The 18,484-nt window shown below is 38.3% G+C and overlaps 1 protein-coding gene across 5 annotated transcripts; it reads left to right on the forward strand.

Annotated features, from left to right (window-relative positions):
- The first annotated feature begins 2,044 nt into the window (after nt 1-2,044).
- On the forward strand, nt 2,045-18,103 carry MTX3 (metaxin 3). Of its 5 annotated transcripts, XM_078448530.2 has the most exons (10): nt 2,045-2,141; nt 2,650-2,719; nt 3,334-3,410; nt 4,595-4,687; nt 5,199-5,381; nt 5,524-5,600; nt 6,105-6,262; nt 7,515-7,603; nt 11,379-14,713; nt 14,963-18,103. In XM_078448530.2, the coding sequence occupies exons 1-9, from the start codon at nt 2,061-2,063 to the stop codon at nt 11,487-11,489; spliced, it is 939 nt and encodes a 312-aa protein (XP_078304656.1). In that variant the 5' UTR covers nt 2,045-2,060; the 3' UTR covers nt 11,490-14,713; nt 14,963-18,103. The 5 variants fall into 5 exon arrangements, with proteins under 5 accessions (XP_078304656.1, XP_078304658.1, XP_081652695.1 ...); XM_078448532.2 differs by lacking the exon at nt 4,595-4,687; XM_081796569.1 differs by lacking the exon at nt 14,963-18,103 and having other exon boundaries at nt 6,645-7,603; nt 11,379-11,413.
- The last annotated feature ends 381 nt before the right edge of the window (nt 18,104-18,484 follow it).

Below are 18,484 nucleotides of genomic sequence, written 5' to 3' on the forward strand. Positions count from 1 at the left end.
AAAATGTGCATCCACTGCCCACCCCCCTCCACCTTGCAAACAAGACTCAGGGCATTCACAGTTTAAATGCTCGGTTGCAGTATACGGACTCCGAGCTTTATGGATTAAGATTTTAACCTGAAAACAGGGAGGTCTTATTTCTTGAGTCTGAAAGTTGAATTACTTTCTTTACTCTGAAGGCTGAAGAGACAGCCTCCACTGATCACACAGAGAATGCATCCTTTCTGGTTTGTGCTTCTATAGTATTTTCATTTATATCTCTGCCTTTACTCATGATAATATGACTTGTTACCCTTAGTTGTATCTTTCCTTTGTGCACTATAAATTCCTGAGGATAGAGTTCATGTCTTATTTATCTCTGTATTCTCCTAGAGCGTTACTGTGTCTTGCATACAGTAACTACTCAATAAATGTTTTGATACTTGGTTTCAATGGTACATATGTTAAGCATTTCCCATTTATAAAGTATTTTTAATGGATTCTCACCATTGACATACTTTACCCTTCTCATTTCTGAGAACTCTTGCATTTGAAAGAGGAAAAATTTAGATAGCCATATAAGCTATATAAACCATGTAACCCTAGGGAGTACCTAGCAATTATATGTCGAATTATAATTTTATGAAAATTTGCAGAGGTTTCTTTTGAGCTTTCAGTTACTTAAGGGGACCCAACTAACTTAGTGAAACAGAGAAAGGCAAAGAATTCAGAGAAGTGACTGAGAGGGTACCCCAGAAAGACTGTTGTGCCTTCTAGAAGATCCAGCACCCAAGGCGTAACTCCCACACTCTGTAAGCATGTTAGGATCATGGCATTCTGAAGGCCCATTTTTCCTCTTTGACAGTTTCTCTGAGAAACTGTCAGTTTGATGTTAAAAAAAACAAAAACAAAACAAAACAAAAAAACCAAAAACCAAAAAACAAACATTTAGTTCATGCCCACAGACTCAATTGGCTTTACAATCACTAGGACCCAATAGAAAATAAAAATGGAAGGCTCTTGTTCAAAAGTTAAGAATTTCAAGACAATGGTAGCAGAACAGTAAGGCAATTGTGGGCCCTTCTAAGCATGGGGCCTTGGGTGACTGCACAGTTCTCACATCTTTGAAGCCAGTCCTGTTGTATCTTCAAGGAATTTTCAAGGATAGTGAAAGGCAAAAAATCTGTATGGAATAGAAGCTACAATTTAAGGGGCGCCTGGGTGGCTCGTCGGTTAAGCGTCCGACTTCGGCTCAGGTCATGATCTCATGGTCCGTGAGTTCGAGCCCCACGTCAGGCTCTGTGCTGACAGCTCAGAGCATGGAGCCTGTTTCAGATTCTGTGTCTCCCTCTCTCTCTGCTCCTCTCCTGTTCATGCTCTGTCTCTCTCTGTCTCAAAGATAAATAAACGTTAAAAAAAAATTAAAAAAAAAAAAAAAAAAAAAAGAAGCTACAATTTAAGTATGTACAAGGGTTTGCAGGAATCCAGAATTTCCTAACTTTATAAAATCATCCCGGAGAAGGTGACGTCTAAGGTCACTTTTGAAGGAGCAATGGCAGGGAAAAGGAGATATTCCAGATTGAAAAAAGGCAGAATTCACTTCACAAATTTCAGGAATAGGATTACTTTTAAGGAGAGCAGACCAAGTGAACTTGAGGGTGACATAATTCAGAGTGGAAAGAGACAAAAGCCAAACATGGAGGAAAGAGTTGAACTATTGAGTGCCTATTGTATGTCAAATTATTTCTCCCTGTGTCATAATTTTAAACACAACAATCATGTCTATTTTACAGATGGCTTAATTGAAGCCCAAGGTAGTAATTCTCAAAGGGCTCGGAGCACTTTAGGCACCTATAAATATTTTAAGACTCTCGGGGAGGGCGGGGGGGTCTAACTCAAGGGCCAAGACTCCTAGCCATCAGGCCAAGCTGAGGCTAAGAGAGCTTTTAACCCCTCCACCTCTTGACGCATTTCTTCAGTCTAAACGTACCCTTCCCTCCTCTCGCCCCGCCCCGTGTTTCACCGTGCCGGAAATTGAGCCTCTAAGTACTTCCGGGGTAACAAAGGTCGGCCCCGGCAAGATGGCGGCCCCCTTGGAGCTCAGTTGCTGGGGAGGTGGCTGGGGGCTCCCATCGGTGCACAGCGAGTCCCTGGTGGTGATGGTGAGGCCGCCTCGCGGACCAGGGCGCAGGAAAGATGGGCGGGGCCAGAGCGCGAGGCTGGCTGGGCCTGGTCTCCGCTGCTCGCCGCGGTTCCTTGCGGCGCTGCAGGGCTGAGACCGGCCGGGGCGCTTCTCGCTGCACCACATTGGGTTCCCTCCCGTGGAGTCAAAAGCCTGGCTTGTGACCCCGCCGAGGCCTTGGCGGGAGAGTCAAGGCTTCTCCGCTTGCCTGCGAGCCCACTCAGCCTTGCAAAGCTTTCTGGGCGGTGGAACTTAAGACCAAAGCAGGGCGCGCACGCGCCCCGCTCTGCATCCCCCGGACCTTTGGGGGAACAAAATCCCCGAAAGCTGGGTAGCTGGCGCGCGCATCCTCGGCTAGACCTCCGGAGAGGGATTCAGCCCCAGTGTCAGGAGTTTCTGCCTTAGGGCGACCGGGCTGTGAATTAAAGCTGCTTGCAGATTTGCACTACGTACTCAGTCTAAATGTTCTCTTACCAACTTTGTTTCAGGCTTACGCCAAATTTTCTGGTGCACCCTTGAAAGTCAATGTCATAGATAACACCTGGAGAGGTTCAAGAGGTACAGTGTAAACACAATTTTCTCCTCTCTTAAGAGACTCCCCCCCCCCGCCCCCCAACCTCCATATCTGAATTTATTTTTTAATTTTTTTTAATTTTTTTTTTAACGTTTATTTGTTTTTGAGACAGAGAGAGACAGAGCATGAATGGGGGAGGGTCAGAGAGAGGGAGACACAGAATCTGAAACAGGTTCCAGGCTCTGAGCTGTCAGCACAGAGCCCCATGCGGGGCTCGAACTCATGGACCATGAGATAATGACCTGAGCCGAAGTCCGACGCTTAACCGACCAAGCCACCCAGGCACCCCCATATCTGAATTTAAAGCTATGAAGCATATAGTCATGGAGTACCTTGGGGTTTTAGTTTCTTCTTACCATAACTTTGGCTGTGTGTTGCTTACGGTTTGGGCATTGTGAGTAATACTGTAAAGTACAAGTCAGATCAATGGAAATACGGCACTGTTCTCTACAACTGCTTTGTGAAATTGCAAAAAACTAAGATGAGCTTACTCATTTTGCCCCCTCCGAATGTGCAATTGGTATGGTTTTTAGGGGACTGCAATGTCTTCAGAGCAAATAGAAATGTTTCCTTGTATGTAAACTGTTTTTGATTGTAGGAGATGTACCAATTTTGACAACTGAAGACAACATTGTTTCTCAGCCTGCGAAAATACTAAACTTTTTAAGAAAACAGGTGGGTGGTTCCTTTTGAAGAAGTAGATTGTTCCCTACATGTTACTTAAAAAAAATACATTGTAAGGTTTGGGGAATTTTTTTAAATTCTTTTTTACCAACTCAGTAGACAATTGGAGTTTGATATAAAAAGAGACTTGAGAATTACCGCTCTGAATCATGAGTTTTACTGTGATTTGAAAGTCCTGTAGTGAGGAACACTCAATTTATGTTTCCATGTACTTTTTTTGGATTTTCTTGAAGTTTAGAAATAGGCAGGTTCAATGAAGCCATCTTTATGATTACACTTATTGATATGATTATCACTGGAGTGAAAGCTGCCACACACTTTCTGCTGCATATGGCATCTGAGTTCCCCTCAACTAGCACCTATTTTATTTTTATTTTTTTTTAATGTTTATTTATTTTTGAAGGAGAGAGAGACAGAGTGTGAGTGGGGGAGGGGCAGAGAGAGAGGGAGACACAGAATCGGAAGCAGGCTCCGGGCTCTGAGCTGTCAGCACAGAGCCCGATGTGGGACTCGAACCCACGAACTGTGAGATCATGACCTGAGCCGAAGTCGGACGCTCAACCAACTGAGCCACCCAGGCGCCCCCCTATTTATTTTTAAAAAGCGCTTCACTGGAGAGTTGCAGTTAAATGTCCCATGAAGTAAGGTATAAAATGTGTGAGCATCTAAAGATTTATATAATGCATACAAAATGTTTAAACATGTAAAGACTTTTATAAATACAAAAGTTGTAATTGGTTTTGCCAATACTTTTCTTGAAAAAATAAATCCTATGTCAACAAAATTTAGAATTGTTCTAACTTGGAAGGTTTTCTTTCTTTTTTCATGGGGAAAAATGCAACCAATTAGAACTTCTTCCTTATTGTTAAAGGTAATAACTTCTATTTATTGTTGGTACAACATGCCATGCGCTAAACTAGGTTGTAAACAATCACAGAATATCAATTAATAAAAAACCGTAGCTGATATTTATTGACCTTACTGTGTGCGGAATGTTGTGCTAAGAACTGTATTTGCATTAAACGGCATTTGTCATTGAATTTGTATTTATCATTATGCCTTTCAATATCATATTTGCCATTTTTAAGGAAGAATAGGAATCTTAATTTATTTAACTTCACTGTTGTGGGATACCCTTGACTTCTGAAGTTTTTTGGTTTTATATTTTTTAATAGAAATATAATGCTGATTATGAACTCTCAGCAAAACAGGGGGCAGATACACTGGCTTACATTGCTCTCCTTGAAGAGAAGCTTCTTCCTGCAGTGGTGAGCATTGGTGAATATTACATCATTGTAGTGACCTACTAAAAGTATGCTTTAATCTATTTAGAAGGAACATAGTGAAAAAGGCTTAAAGGAGGAAATTTCATTTATGAATTAATTTTGATTCTTTCATGTTACTGTGAAACTGGGTTCTGTTAGACATTCAGCTAAGACATGAAACAACATGAAAGATACTGTCATTTTGGAAATAAAAATTATTTGTGGAAGACAGAGTTTGTTCCTCCATGTATAGAATTTAGCTAACTATCATTCACTCCTTCAACAAATATTTATTGAGCACATATGTGCCAGGCCTTGTTCTGGGTGCCTGGGATATAGCAGTCAACAAATCCACATGTTTAAAATCTTGTTTCATCCTTGAGTCATTCTAATTGGGAAAGTTTTATGAAGCCACTTTGTACAAGGATATTTACCCAAAACTTTCACACTGTTTAAATGACCTTTCTTTTCATAAAAGAACATGCTTGTGTTTTTCGTTTGTTTTGTTTTGTAGCTTCACACATTCTGGGTTGAGAGTGACAATTACTTTGCTGTGACAAAGCCATGGTTTGCTTCACGAATTCCTTTTCCCTTGAGTTTGATCCTGCCTGGAAGGATGTCTAAGGGAGCACTGAATAGAATTCTCCTGACTAAAGGAGAGCCTCCCCTTTACCACCTCCGAGAAGTGGAAGCTCAGGTATGGTTGGGATTACTTTCAGAGCAAGGTCCCTCCAGGGGAGGGACAAGAGAGACAGCAGAGATGAACATCCTGGATGCCTGCTTAGAAGGACTTCTAGAGCATCTGTTCTACCTTTGAGTTGTAATTTCATCCTTACTAGATATACAGAGATGCCAAGGAGTGCCTAAATCTTCTGTCAAACAGATTGGGAACATCTCAGTTTTTCTTTGGAGATACGTGAGTGCATTCCCTTAAAAATCGTTTTCGTGTTTTGTATGCATATAGTCCATGAGTAGTTATTTAAAGCAAGTCCTCTTGCCACCCCTCCCACCCATGAGGTTTTGCTTTAAAAAAAAAAAAAAAAAGATTTAATGAATTACTATAGTAATTTCTCTGTCCATGGTAATCAAACATTGACTAGACATGCTATATATATGAATTTAAAATATCTAAGACTATCCCCACCCTGTCTCATATCTTCATATAACACTTGTAAGTAAAGATGAATTTTTAATTTATGAGTTAATTTTCTTCTAAATAAAATAAATGGTTAGAGTATTAATTTTTTTTTAAAAACCCTCATTACATCATTTTAATAAGCTTACATGTGTAGTAAACCTTCTAAAAGACTATATTGTATACTTCAGAATTGGTAAATGTATTAGAGAAAAAATATTTTTAACATGATCCCAAGTTAATATTTTCCTATGTGTTTTTTAAAAATCCTGAATTTATTTTTAGGCCATCTACCTTGGATGCCTACGTGTTTGGTTTTCTTGCACCTCTTTATAAAATACGCTTTCCTAAAGTTCAATTACAAGAACATTTGAAACAGCTCTCCAACCTGTGCCGCTTTTGTGATGACATCCTAAATAGTTATTTTAAGCTTAGTCTTGGAGGTAAGCTGGCTTCTCTTCAGCTAATTTGCGTTTGTGTAGATTATCTGCATATTCTCCTAAGGATGGATAAGCAAAATTCATGACTTATTAAAGAAGTTTGTGTATCGTCTTTAAGTGCTGACTTACAGCATTTGAAAAAATTTTATTTTTCCAACTTTATTCCCATGTGTTAGTTCTATTTTAAATAGAGAAATAGATATTTTCCTTTTGCCTATTCTTCTAGATTTTATACATTTCTTGCCTCTTGTTCTTCTTTAAATATTGCCCCTTTGAAGTGGATCATTTTCTTCTAAAAGTTAACTACAGGTATTTATTGAGTCCCTGCTGAAAGATAGCATCTATCCTAATGCAAATGGGCAATTATTTTAAATGTTGCTTCTAGCATTTTCCTGCGTGAACAGAAATCAGCAGCAGATTGATTTGGGTGAGGTACACTCCCATGATACCACTACTTGAAAACTGATTGCATCAGACTGGAGGTATTGTAAATAGAGGGCACCTGTGACTTAGGATATGATTCCTTGGGTGTGTGGGCCATGTGTGTAAGTGATTGGGATACTAAATTTGTATTGGGAGAGTTGGCAGAAATTGTCCTTTTGAGAAACAGCAGTTACAAGGATAGCTGGCTTAGGGACAGTTTATTTTTTCATGGTGGTTTATATGTTTTTTAGAGAGAGAGGGGTGAGTCATGAAACTAAATCACTTTCAACCTTGTTACTTTGGAGCAGTGATTAGCAAACCTGGCTGGAGGACATATACAGTCTTGAGTCCTAAGCCAGAGATACCGCATTAGAATCCCTTCAGGGTAGAGCCCAGAAATCTGTATTTTTTAAGTTCTTCCAAATACTTTGGATGCCTGTTTGATAGCTGTTTGGGAGTCCCTGCCTTAGACAGCTATCCAGATAGCTGTGACTAAAGGCCTATTTGATATGGGTGGGGAAAAGGTACACCTCAAATTGGAGAAGGAAATGAGGACCATTGTGCTCTTTTACTAATCACTTTGGCTAGTTGCATAACACTTGGCTGTCTACTTCATGGACAAATTTAGTCCTTTTGTTTAGGTTTGGTTTTGGAGCATTACTATCCCTCTTTGCCTTTGAACCCATAATGGTTTTTCTCTTTGCTTGATTTTATTTATTTTTGGAGGGCAGTGTACTTGGGAGGGTGGATAGACTCAAAATTCTTTCAGTCTGAACAGCTTTAAAGACTTTCAAAATTTTCTGTCTTTCTGATTTCTGTCCTGGCTTCTTAGGCACCTCTCCTGCTGGTCAAGAAACAGTAGACGCAAATCTGCAGAAACTCACACAACTTGTAAATAAGGAATCCAACTTGATTGAAAAGGTCAAGTTTACTTCAATCATTATTTTATAGTAGTTTAGTATTTTTCTTTCTGAAATTAATATTGTAACTTTAATTGTATAGTTAATATGCATTATTTTACCCTCTTATTTTTTAAAGAGTTTATTTTTTCATAAATCTGCTCAAATATACATTTACTATAGTTGTATATAATATAGTGTTTTGAAGCCAGTAGTGGTTCGATTACTTTGATAGTGGTATTGGGCTTGTTTTTACCACATAATTAGTATTTTTCAAGTTGGGAGACCAAAAGCCTAGCTTTAAAAAAAAAAAAAAAAAAAAAAAAAAAAAGACAAAACAAACACACTTCTTGCTTGTCTGTTTCTGTCTCCCAAGGTTAACATTTCTTGAGACTGTAAGCACCAGTGCTGGTTCTTTCTTGTTAATCACACTATGATGTCTTTTTCTTTCTTCTACATAAACTGTTTTGCTTTGCTTCTTCTATCCTTCTCTTTTCTAATTGTTGCCCACAGTTTTTCATCAGTGTGGGTATTTTGCCACTTTGGTCGCGTTCATTTGCTGAGAGAGAGATACTAAGGAAGCGAGTAGGAGAGAGAGAGAGAGAGAGAGAGCACGCACGCCAGTAGTGGGAATTTCAAGGGCGATTCTAATTGGAAAAATACAAGAGAGGTGATTCATTTTTTCCCCAAGTGTCTGATCAACTTCCTTTTTTCTTATGCCAGTGAATGATACTTCATTCTTTCACTAACTAATGAGGCAATGTGGCCTAATAACACTGGCTAGCAGTTTTTGAGGTCTGAATAACAGGCATTGTGTCCTACGAGCTTTCGAGTTACCTCATTGAATCCTCACAGCCGCTGTGTGTGCAGCTACTCCGTCAGTCGTATCTTACAGATAAGGATAGTGAAGCCTGGAGAGCAGTGTATGTTACCTGCCCGAGATCATTCAGGTGGTGAGAGGCAAAGGGGATTCGAACCCTACAAATTGGATTCCATCATGGGCTTTGCAGTTAGTAAGCTGCAAATGAATGAAACTATGTATCCAGTGCTAGTAGTACTAGTAGCAAGAAACCTCTGTCACTCTCTGGAATGACCTTTCTGTTTCTTTGTAGAGTATTTCATGTGTTGTTAGAAGTTGAGAAGTGAGTAGGACTGAGCAGTAAAACTGTAAAAGACCAGCATTAAAGTTTAGGTGGGCTCGTTGAATGCCAAGTTTGTCTTCTTAGCCCAGCCCAGTAAATCCCACGAGAGGAAAGATATTGAGTGTTAGGTGTGGATAATGGAAAGATTATTCAGATTGTTTTCGACACTTAGCTGCTGGATGAAGGCTATCCAATACAGTTTTCATTTTCTGTATTTGGCAAATTCATGACAGACATGTAAAGGGAACCATGAAATACCTACATATGCAGGAGGTGAACCCAAGAGGCCCTGTCACCGCTTTGTACACTTCCATGTTAGGTCATTATCAGCATGTGAACGTTTCCTAACTCTAAATCAGGCACTCTCCTTCCCACCCCTGTTTCATATCTGCTCTTCAGTGTGGTTCACTGTTGGCTGCAGGACATAAGAGCAACAAATCCTATTGGCTACTACTGTTCGCCATTTGCGCAGAAAATCTAGAGCTTAAGAAAAAAAAAAGTAATGTCTGGGGGACTTAGTTCTTACAAAAAAAAAAAAAAAAAAAGACAACCCAATTGATTCAAGCAGTCCACTGGGAATGTTTTTTTCCATTGGAAAGTTAAAAGTTAATCTTTTATACTCTTTCCTTTCCTGTAAGCTGCTTGTATCTCTGCTGAGACATTTCCTCTGTGCTTTATAAGAGCATCTGGAGGAGATAAGGGAGAGTTTTGGTCTGCACATAATCAAAACTCTGGAAAAGCCTGTTTATCAAGTGGGTAGTCAGATGCTGTTTGCTGTTGGTGTGGGATCTTTGGCGGCAATTGCTTTCAAGTCTTTTCTGAAGTTGAGCTGATAGAGAGCTCAGCACCAGGCTGTGAACCCTGCACTCTGTTTGTGGGGTGTTCTGGTTGAAAGGTAGCTTTGTAAGGTATGACTCCATTCTTTCCATATACGTATGTGTGTGTGTGTGTGTGTGTGTGTGTGTGTATATATATATATATATATATATATATATATATATGGAATATATATATACACATGGAATATATATATGTATATATATATACATGGAATATATATATACACACATAAACGTATATACGTATATATATACATATATATACGTATTTCTTATTTATATATACGTAACGTATAATTATTTTTGCTTCTCTTCCCTTATGTTCATCTGCTTTGTCTCTTAAATTCCACATATGAATGAAATCATATTTGTCTTTCTCTGACTTATTTCACTTAGCATAATGCACTGTAGTTCCATCCACATTGTGGCAAATGGCAAGATTTCATTCTTTTTGATTGCTAAGTAGTATTCCATTATATATATACCACATCTTTATCCATTCATCAGTTGATGGATATATGGGACCTTTCCATAATTTGGCTTGTCGACAGTGCTGCTATAAACATGGGGGTGCATGTTTCCCTTCGAAACAGCACACCTGTATCCTTTGGATAAATACCTAGTAGGGCAATTGCTGGGTCATAGGGTAGTTCTATTTTTAATTTTTTGAGAAACCTCCATACTGTTTCTGGAGTGGCTACACCAGTTTACATTCCCACCAGCCTGACTCAGTTCTAAATGATTCCTCTCCTAGTGTTTCCAGGGATGCTAATGTCCTCCTGAGGGCAAGTCTGAAACCCTTGGACATTTTCTCAATATGCTCCATAGTAATTTTTTTTTCTAGAGCAGGCTTAGAACTGATCTGGTGTTTGGAATACCTCTGGATTAGGTCTAAATAGTTTCTCCTTCCATCTGTCTCTTTTCCTAGCTTCCCATGGTCTAAATACTTGCAGCCTAAAAGAATTTGTCTTTTTGAAGGGAGTACAGGTCATTTTCACTGAGGCTGTGGGGTGCAGTTGAAAGAATAATAGTATTGGAATAAGAAGACCTGGGTTTTGGGATGCCTGGGTGGCTGGCTCAGTTGGTCAAGCGTCCGACTTCGGCTCAAGTCGTGATCTCGGAGTCCGTGAGTTCGAGCCCTGCATCGGGCTCTGTGCTGACAGCTCGGAGCTTGGAGCCTGTTTCAGATTCTGTGTCTCCCTCTCTCTGACCCTCCCCCATTCATGCTCTGTCTCTCTCTGTCTCAAAAATAAATGAAGGTTAAAGAAAAAATTTTAAAGAAGACCTGGGTTTTAATTTCAACTTTTGATATTGGCTTTGCAAACTAAGGCAAATTTCTTAACCTTTCTGAGCTTCGTTTTGCTGCTACATAAAATAGGGAATGATCGTCTTCCATGGTTTCTTCACAGTTGTGTTGGGAAGATCAAATGAGGTATTGTACATCAACATAATTAATAAACTGTGGAGCTTAGTGTATCAGAAGTAATGCTTTTCCACTTACTATACTAGGAGACCTCTTAAATCCAGTTGTGATGTGGTTGAGTTCAGTAGAATATTCATTTTGTGGAATTGCTATAATTTTGCAAAGGCATCAAGGATGAGCAATATTGCTTGTACACATATACTGAGTTAGCTGGTATTTGAGGTATGACATTTAGAGTTCCTGCGAGATTATCTGTAAGAAAAAGGTTTTTTGAGCAGTCCTGGAGCCATATGGTTCTGTGCTCTTCTAGGCTATAGTTTCGATGAGGAGGTCACAGTCCACGAAAGTGGTGCCACAGCCATCAGTCACATGTACTTTTTGTACTTCCCACAGATGGATGACAATCTTCGCCAAAGCCCTCAACTTCCTCCTCGGAAACTGCCAACACTCAAATTGACTCCAGCAGAAGACGAAAATAATTCCTTACAACGGCTATCACCCTGACAGTCATCATGCTTTGTGTCCAGTCATGATTATTGCAGTAATCTCTTACACTAAGTGTGAAGGCAAAAAGAAAATGCCATTAGTAGGTATAAGGGAGACTCTAAAAAGAAACTTTCTATGACATCTATTTTTTCTTAATTAGGAAGCTTGTATTTTGACCTGGCAGTGCACTTTAGATAACATCAAAGTGAATGCTAAATGAACTTGGGGAACAAAGAAAACATATTGTACTGTATATTAAAAAAAACCAAAAACCTGCCTTAATCTTGGCAGATTTTTGCCTTTATTTCATATGTTGCTGACCAAAAGCTAGAATTCTGTTCTGAATGTGCACTCTTATTTATTCAAGTTATTTTATTAATTTCGTTTTCTTAGAACAGTTTGAATATCTAATATGTGGCTCTTTGAGGCTTTTTTCTTCTGTTTAGAAATTTGATGACTTTAGACATTAGGAAAAATGTAATATTCTAATATTCTATTCACTTCAATAGAAAAGTCTATTTAAAAAACAAAGAGGAATGTGCTTTTTAATTATGCTCTCAGAAGTGTAATCTTTTGGGAGGATTAGTACCATATATATGTATATATATAAATATCAAAGGTGGTTACATATAATATTCATCTGACTATATGCACTTCTGGTATTTGCTGATGTGTTCAATATAAGGTTGGCAAGGATGCTTTTAGTTTATTGGGCAAATGTGGCAGCTTTAGACCTGTGTATTTGTAGTACATTTTTAACTTTAGTAATCTCTTTCTTGGATTGATTTCAGGAGAACTGAGTATGTTGGTCATCGTTATTATGCCAGGCTGTAAAGTCTTACTGGAATTTGCCCAGTTGTTAGACCTTCCTCAGCCAGAGTAATAGAAGTACCTACTGTGTGCCTGGTCCAAGTTCACCAGGCTTGGTTCAGACCAGTGTTCTTTCAGAAGAAGCCTATCATGTAGTCAAAAGCATTATGGCAACTTATTATTTTCCATATAGTTAAACTACAACAGTTGAATGATCCAGTGGAATATGCGGAGATAACAATAGTTTTTAAAGAACATTTTCTACTTATTGGTTACTGAACTGTTGAAGGATTTGTTGTGCAGGTGGTTTTGCTTAGAATAGAATCTTGCATACTTTAGTGGCTGAGGTGCTCCTGTTGTCCTAAAACCACTTCTGAGGTTTTTTAATTATGGGATCATGTTTTTGATTAGTGTCTTAAAAGATTACTATGGTGCTCAGCAAATCTTATCACATCCTGCAGAAACACCCGTGTTAAGCAAACAGTTTTGTAGTCAAGAGACTCCCCTAATTTGAGCTGAATGGAGCTCAGCTGTATTTGACCTGCATCCTCCCAGTTTGTTCATGTATTAGGTATTATACAGGACTCTTTAAGTCGCTGTAAATATTTTTTCTTGAAAGTTTTAATTAAATGAGAAACAAGGTAGTCTTCAAAATCTTGTTCATCTGTTTGGATGCATTTAGGGAAAGTAACTAATGAGTTTCACATTATTTATACAACAGGTTTGTGTGTTTTGAGTTAATTTTCCATTAGACTCCAGCATCCAAAACCTGTATGAATATTCTATGTTGAAAATCATGACCATAGGACTTTATTGTCCCCTGGGGTCCATGTATATTGGAGAAGGGTGGTTAACACATTAACCAGACATCTGTTTATGCTGTAGTTAGAGTTGATCATTTTCAATCATGATTTATATTAAACCTTCTAAGAAGCATTTGAAGTGGCTTAAAATTGTCAAATACATAAAACAGGACAATTAAAATTAGTTTTTGGAAAAATAAAAAATGAGGGAGAGAGAGCTATACCAACCCTAACAGATTCTAAAATCAAGTGGTAAATTTAGCTCCCAAATTTCTCCATGGTCACAGTCCAAAGTAATACTGGGTTATGTAACAGTTTTCTGTCAGTAAAACTACTAATGCCCATGGTAAGAAATGTGTTCAAATTTTTATAAGAATGTGAGATCATGTTCTTTTGACACAGAATTCAGCCAGTAATCATACTGTAATAGTTCATGTGTTGAAAGTTTAATGAAAAGACATCATTTTAGAATGGCAAGGATTTGTCATATTTTAGTAGAAAAGACAACTGTAAATATGATTTATTTCTTTTTGGTCATTCCTGCTTTGACTTGCCTTTAGCCTTGCAGTAGGTAGGCTCTGATGTTTCCAGACTACCTTTCCTAAGATGCAAAATGTGATTTAGATAAGTGAGAATTTATATATGGGGCTACTTAGTTGAGCATTTTGGGGATTGGCCAACAAGATGCTCGGAAGCTATAACTGAGTATGACCTGCTCCAGGGAGCAGCCACGCATATAGGAAGCTCTTAGAAAGGAACAGCTTTCCAGATTGGGAAGAGAACTTGCGATCAGCCTGGCCAGGATGTGCTTTGGATAAAGTTTGAGTTTGCTGAGATAGATGGCCCACAGTCTTAAACAAAATACTGTGAGCTATTTTCTTTTGGATGTGATGGTGGAATATGATAAAAGGGACTATGTTTGTGTTTATGTTTGGTGCTAGTATAGGATTAGAAAATTGATCAGATAATTCCCATAAGATAAAGATCCCTCATCAACACATTGTCACCAGTCATCCATAAGACCCACCACTTCTTTTAACAGTAAATACCCTGTAGAGAGCATTGAGGATGGTCATTCCTTCACAGTGGTTTTTTCCCTTACAAAGGTTGGCATTGACAAATTCCAGCTTAGGTATTTTGCATTATTTTGGGGATACTATAGAGTTCAAGATTCTTACAATAAATCCAAGCATGTTGATTTCTATTCGTAATTGCTATTCATTTAATGTTGCCAGATATATTAACATGAAGGAATAAGGGAGCTTATTTCAATAACAGCTAAGTTAAAGTTTTCAGAAGCTGCAAAAGTGGGAAACCATTGGACATCAAAAGAGGCAGAGATTGGTAACAGTGACAGAATCTCAGAAAACCAATTTTTAAGGTACCTTCATGTGATAAAAGTTGTATTTGAAGTCAGCAGTATGTTTTCATAGAGCCTCTTCCAAGAATATGTGTTCATCAGGCCTATTAGGTTTTTTGACAGTTTTTCATGTTGTCAAAAGTGTTAACCCTTTAAAAGCCAAAATATAAATAAAGGTAAGAAGCTGAGTGATGGATACACAGAGTCTGTAGTATTTTTGCAACTTCTTGTGAGTCTATAATTTCAAAATAAAAGAGTTTTAAAAGTAAGTCAATGTAGGGGCGCCTGGGTGGCGCAGTCGGTTGGGCGTCCGACTTCAGCCAGGTCACGATCTTGCAGTCCGTGAGTTCGAGCCCCGCGTCAGGCTCTGGGCTGATGGCTCAGAGCCTGGAGCCTGTTTCCGATTCTGTGTCTCCCTCTCTCTCTGCCCCTCCCCCGTTCATGCTCTGTCTCTTTCTGTCCCAAAATAAATAAATGTTGAAAAAAAAATTAAAAAAAAAAAAAAAAAAAAAAAAAAGTAAGTCAATGTATCATCTAAACTACAATTTAAATTTAATGATCCAAACACAGTATTTACTATTCAGTTTCTGACAAATACATAATATAAATTAAATATAATTTACTTCCTTCTTAATTTTAAAGAAAAAAACAACTCAGGTTTGTAATGAATGGTTATCTAAAGATCTGTTTTGCCTTACCAGAAAAGAAAAAACAATAACCTAAAACTAAGAACTCCTTTTCCCTATAAAATATGCTCTGGTTTTTATATTTGTAATAGTATCATTTTCTTCCTATGGTACCTGGGTTTACTTTCAAGGATAAATACGTTGAAAACAGTCCTTCTGTGTCTTCATGTGGTAGTCCTTTGCTTTGCTGTGTTATCTCTAATTACACAGTGTGATGAGACAACATTAGGACCAGGCTTTAATGAAGAAAGTGCAGTCTGTGTTTTTTGTCCTAAGCTCATAGGGATTTAGTAATTGACTTTGTCTTGGTTTGGTTATTTATATAATTGAAATCCTGAGCAGAGCCACTGAGTATAATTTGGGTTATGATTGTGGTCTTTTGTGTATATTGTTGGCATTAAGAATTATCTTTTGCCTTTTTTTCTTGTTCAGCCCTGTGGAATATACATGTGCTTTTCAGTGTTTTCACATTTCTTAAATAGATTATGAAGAAATTCATTGTTAATTACATGAACTAAAGGTTTGTAATCCTTTTATCCTCAAAAGTTTAATTGAAGTGTCATTGGAGGTTCAGAATGCTGCTTTACTCTGAAAGTAAAGATGAAGTTTTGGTTTTTTTTAAGGGTTTGCAAAATATTTTGGTCCAAAACTCAGGATGTACTGTTTGCTCAGGGCGCAGCTTCCCAGCCCTAGACTTAAAACCACTGTGATTGAGGTGAGGAGGTATTCTAAGAAAGGGTAACTTTGAGCTGGACTTGTATAGGAAGGGGACTTGTTATGATAGAAGAGCATTCTTAGCAAAACAAAGTAGTTTCTTTAAAAAATTCACAGAAAAGTAAGTGTTTTTGCATCCTGATTATTGTTAATTTGAAATTATACTGTAAGATCTTTAAAAAACATCTTTTAGTTTCTTGGAGAAGTAGGTGGGTTTTGGCAGATTCTATCATTATTATGTCAGTAGAGGGTTCTGTTGTCAAAAAAGGTTGGGAAATGCTTTGTTAGACAACATTAAGTTCCTAGAGCCTTTCTGAACCTTTGAAATGCTATTGTGTAGTTTCAATCTCCAACAAAGGTCTGCATTTTATACACTATTTTCCTGATTTATTGCATGTGGTTTTTGGGGTGTGTGTGTGTTTAAAGTAGGTCTTGTGGGATTTATATGCTGAAAAGTATACTCAGGGAAATGCTGCCCTGGAGTGTTTTTGCTTGTTTGTGCTCATTGCAAAGGTTTCCTGTTGTTAGGTGCTGCTCTAGTGAGTGGTGATAAAATGGAAAGACAGGTCAGGACTCCCTTGGACCCTGAAGTTGAGAGAGGGGTGGCCATGTGTTTAAACAGTTGGGTTATTTAGGCACCTGTGAGGCCCCTGGTCAGTCAGTCATCCCTTTTCCCTAGAATCCCATTTGGCTTGGAACATCTGCACAAGGGTGTGACCTGGTGATTCCAGGTGTCTGTGAGACAGAGGGAACCAGCTTGGAATTCCAGAACAATTTTCCAAACCATGTTTGGCTGTGCTTTAAAAGTGACAAAAAGGTGATGGGATTTATAGTGGTAAAGCCACATACAAGCTGCTGATTTTATAAATACATATGCACACACATACACACATGCACATATACACGGTGTTGTAGAAAGTTTACAGTTGTGTCAGTGACCAAGCAAAAGAAATTTAATATTTTCAAGTTCTAGTCTAGTACTGAAGACATGTTCTAAACAAGGATTGCATATTTGTGTGCATTTTCTAGGATGACGGTTTTCAGTTTTCATAAAATTCTCAGCAGTTTCCTTTTTAAAAAAAAATTTTTTTAATGTTTTTATTTTTGAGAGAGAGAGCGCAAGCAGGGAAGGAGGAGAGAGGGAGACAAAGAATCCTAAGCAGGCTTCAGGCTCTGAGCTGTCAGTACAGACCCCAACGTGGGGCTCAAACTCACAAACCGTGAGATCGTGACCTGAGCCGAAGTCAGACACTTCACCGACTGAGCCACCTAGGCGTTCCCTCAGCAGTTTCTATAGCCTAAAAAATTTAAACATCACTAGACTTCTAAATATCAGAGGACTAAGTATGTTTGATCTCCTTTCAAAGTATAAAACCAGATCTCGAATAGGGCGTAAGGATGCTCTTTGTTTCTTCTCCGCAGTGTGTACAGTTGCATATTTGGAACTCCACACTGTGATTATGTATTTGATAGAAAGCTGGACTTTGGTTTTGAGTTGTGTAACGGTGAACATCTAGCCATGTGAAAAGCAGTTCGATCTCTGTTCTGATTCTTCAGTTTTCCTCATGCACATTCAGAGAAATGCCTTTTAATCATTTAGTTTACGTGCTCAGGTTGTTGGAAATCAAGAAAAATGGCTTGCCAGGGTTTGCGTCAGTCGTCAGTGAGTCACGCACTGTCGAGAAGGGTGTGCCGGCCCCTCTCTGTTTAGACTGTTGGCTACTTCTCTTGCACTGCTCGTGTCTCTTTTCTTGGAGAAGGAAGGCTGTACTCAAGCTTTTATGTTAATTGCATAAAGATGAGCTTTATTCCTCTTCTGATTCAATGTTTTAGTTTGTACAATAGGAGATAACACGTTTCCATTTTTCTAATCATTTTGAAATGGAAATTTGAGGTGTTTGCAGTGTAACTGTAGCTTTCTAGAAGATTGACAGCAAATAAGATAAATAAGAAATCTATGTGTATACATATTGGTTTTGTCTCACCAAGCCTCTCTTTGGTAAATATTTTAAATATCTGTCATACTATACAAATTACTATAGTTTTATTGTAAAGTAAACATCTTAAAATAAGCAATGTTGGTCATAATTTAAATATTCTAGTCATGCCTAGTGTGAATATATTTTACTCAGAGACTGTGTATAAATACCCAGAAGTGGTAATGATGATCAATGTTGTAAAGAATTTATTCTGATAAGTGAGAAACTGGATATAATGTCAAAATAGCTATTTTCACAATAAAATCTCAAATTGCCTGAATGTCTATTAATTTCTGATTTAATGTTAACAATTCCTTGAGGTAATTATTTCCATTGGGAAGAATTTTTGAGTGTTTAAAAATGGTTATTCAGTGCTGGAAATGAGCTAGGTAGGATTTTAAATGTTCATTCTTTCTATGATACATTGAGGTCACTTGTGCTCTTTTTACCCTGAGCTCAGGCAGCTTGGAGGCCTGCTCCCTCAGCCACTGGTATGCAAATGACTGAGAGGGCTCAAACAGTTTTGCAGGGCTACAGCTCATCCCTGTGGCCCTATAAGTTTCTTCAAAATTTTCCCTTTTGCCCACCTACACAGCCCAGTGATGTTGCATGTAATTGAATGGATGACATACACAGAGAAAAATGCATTTTAGTGGGGGAT

Source organism: Panthera onca, chromosome A1, assembly GCF_046562875.1.
Source record: "Panthera onca isolate mPanOnc1 chromosome A1, mPanOnc1 haplotype 2, whole genome shotgun sequence".
Taxonomy (NCBI): domain Eukaryota; kingdom Metazoa; phylum Chordata; class Mammalia; order Carnivora; family Felidae; genus Panthera; species Panthera onca.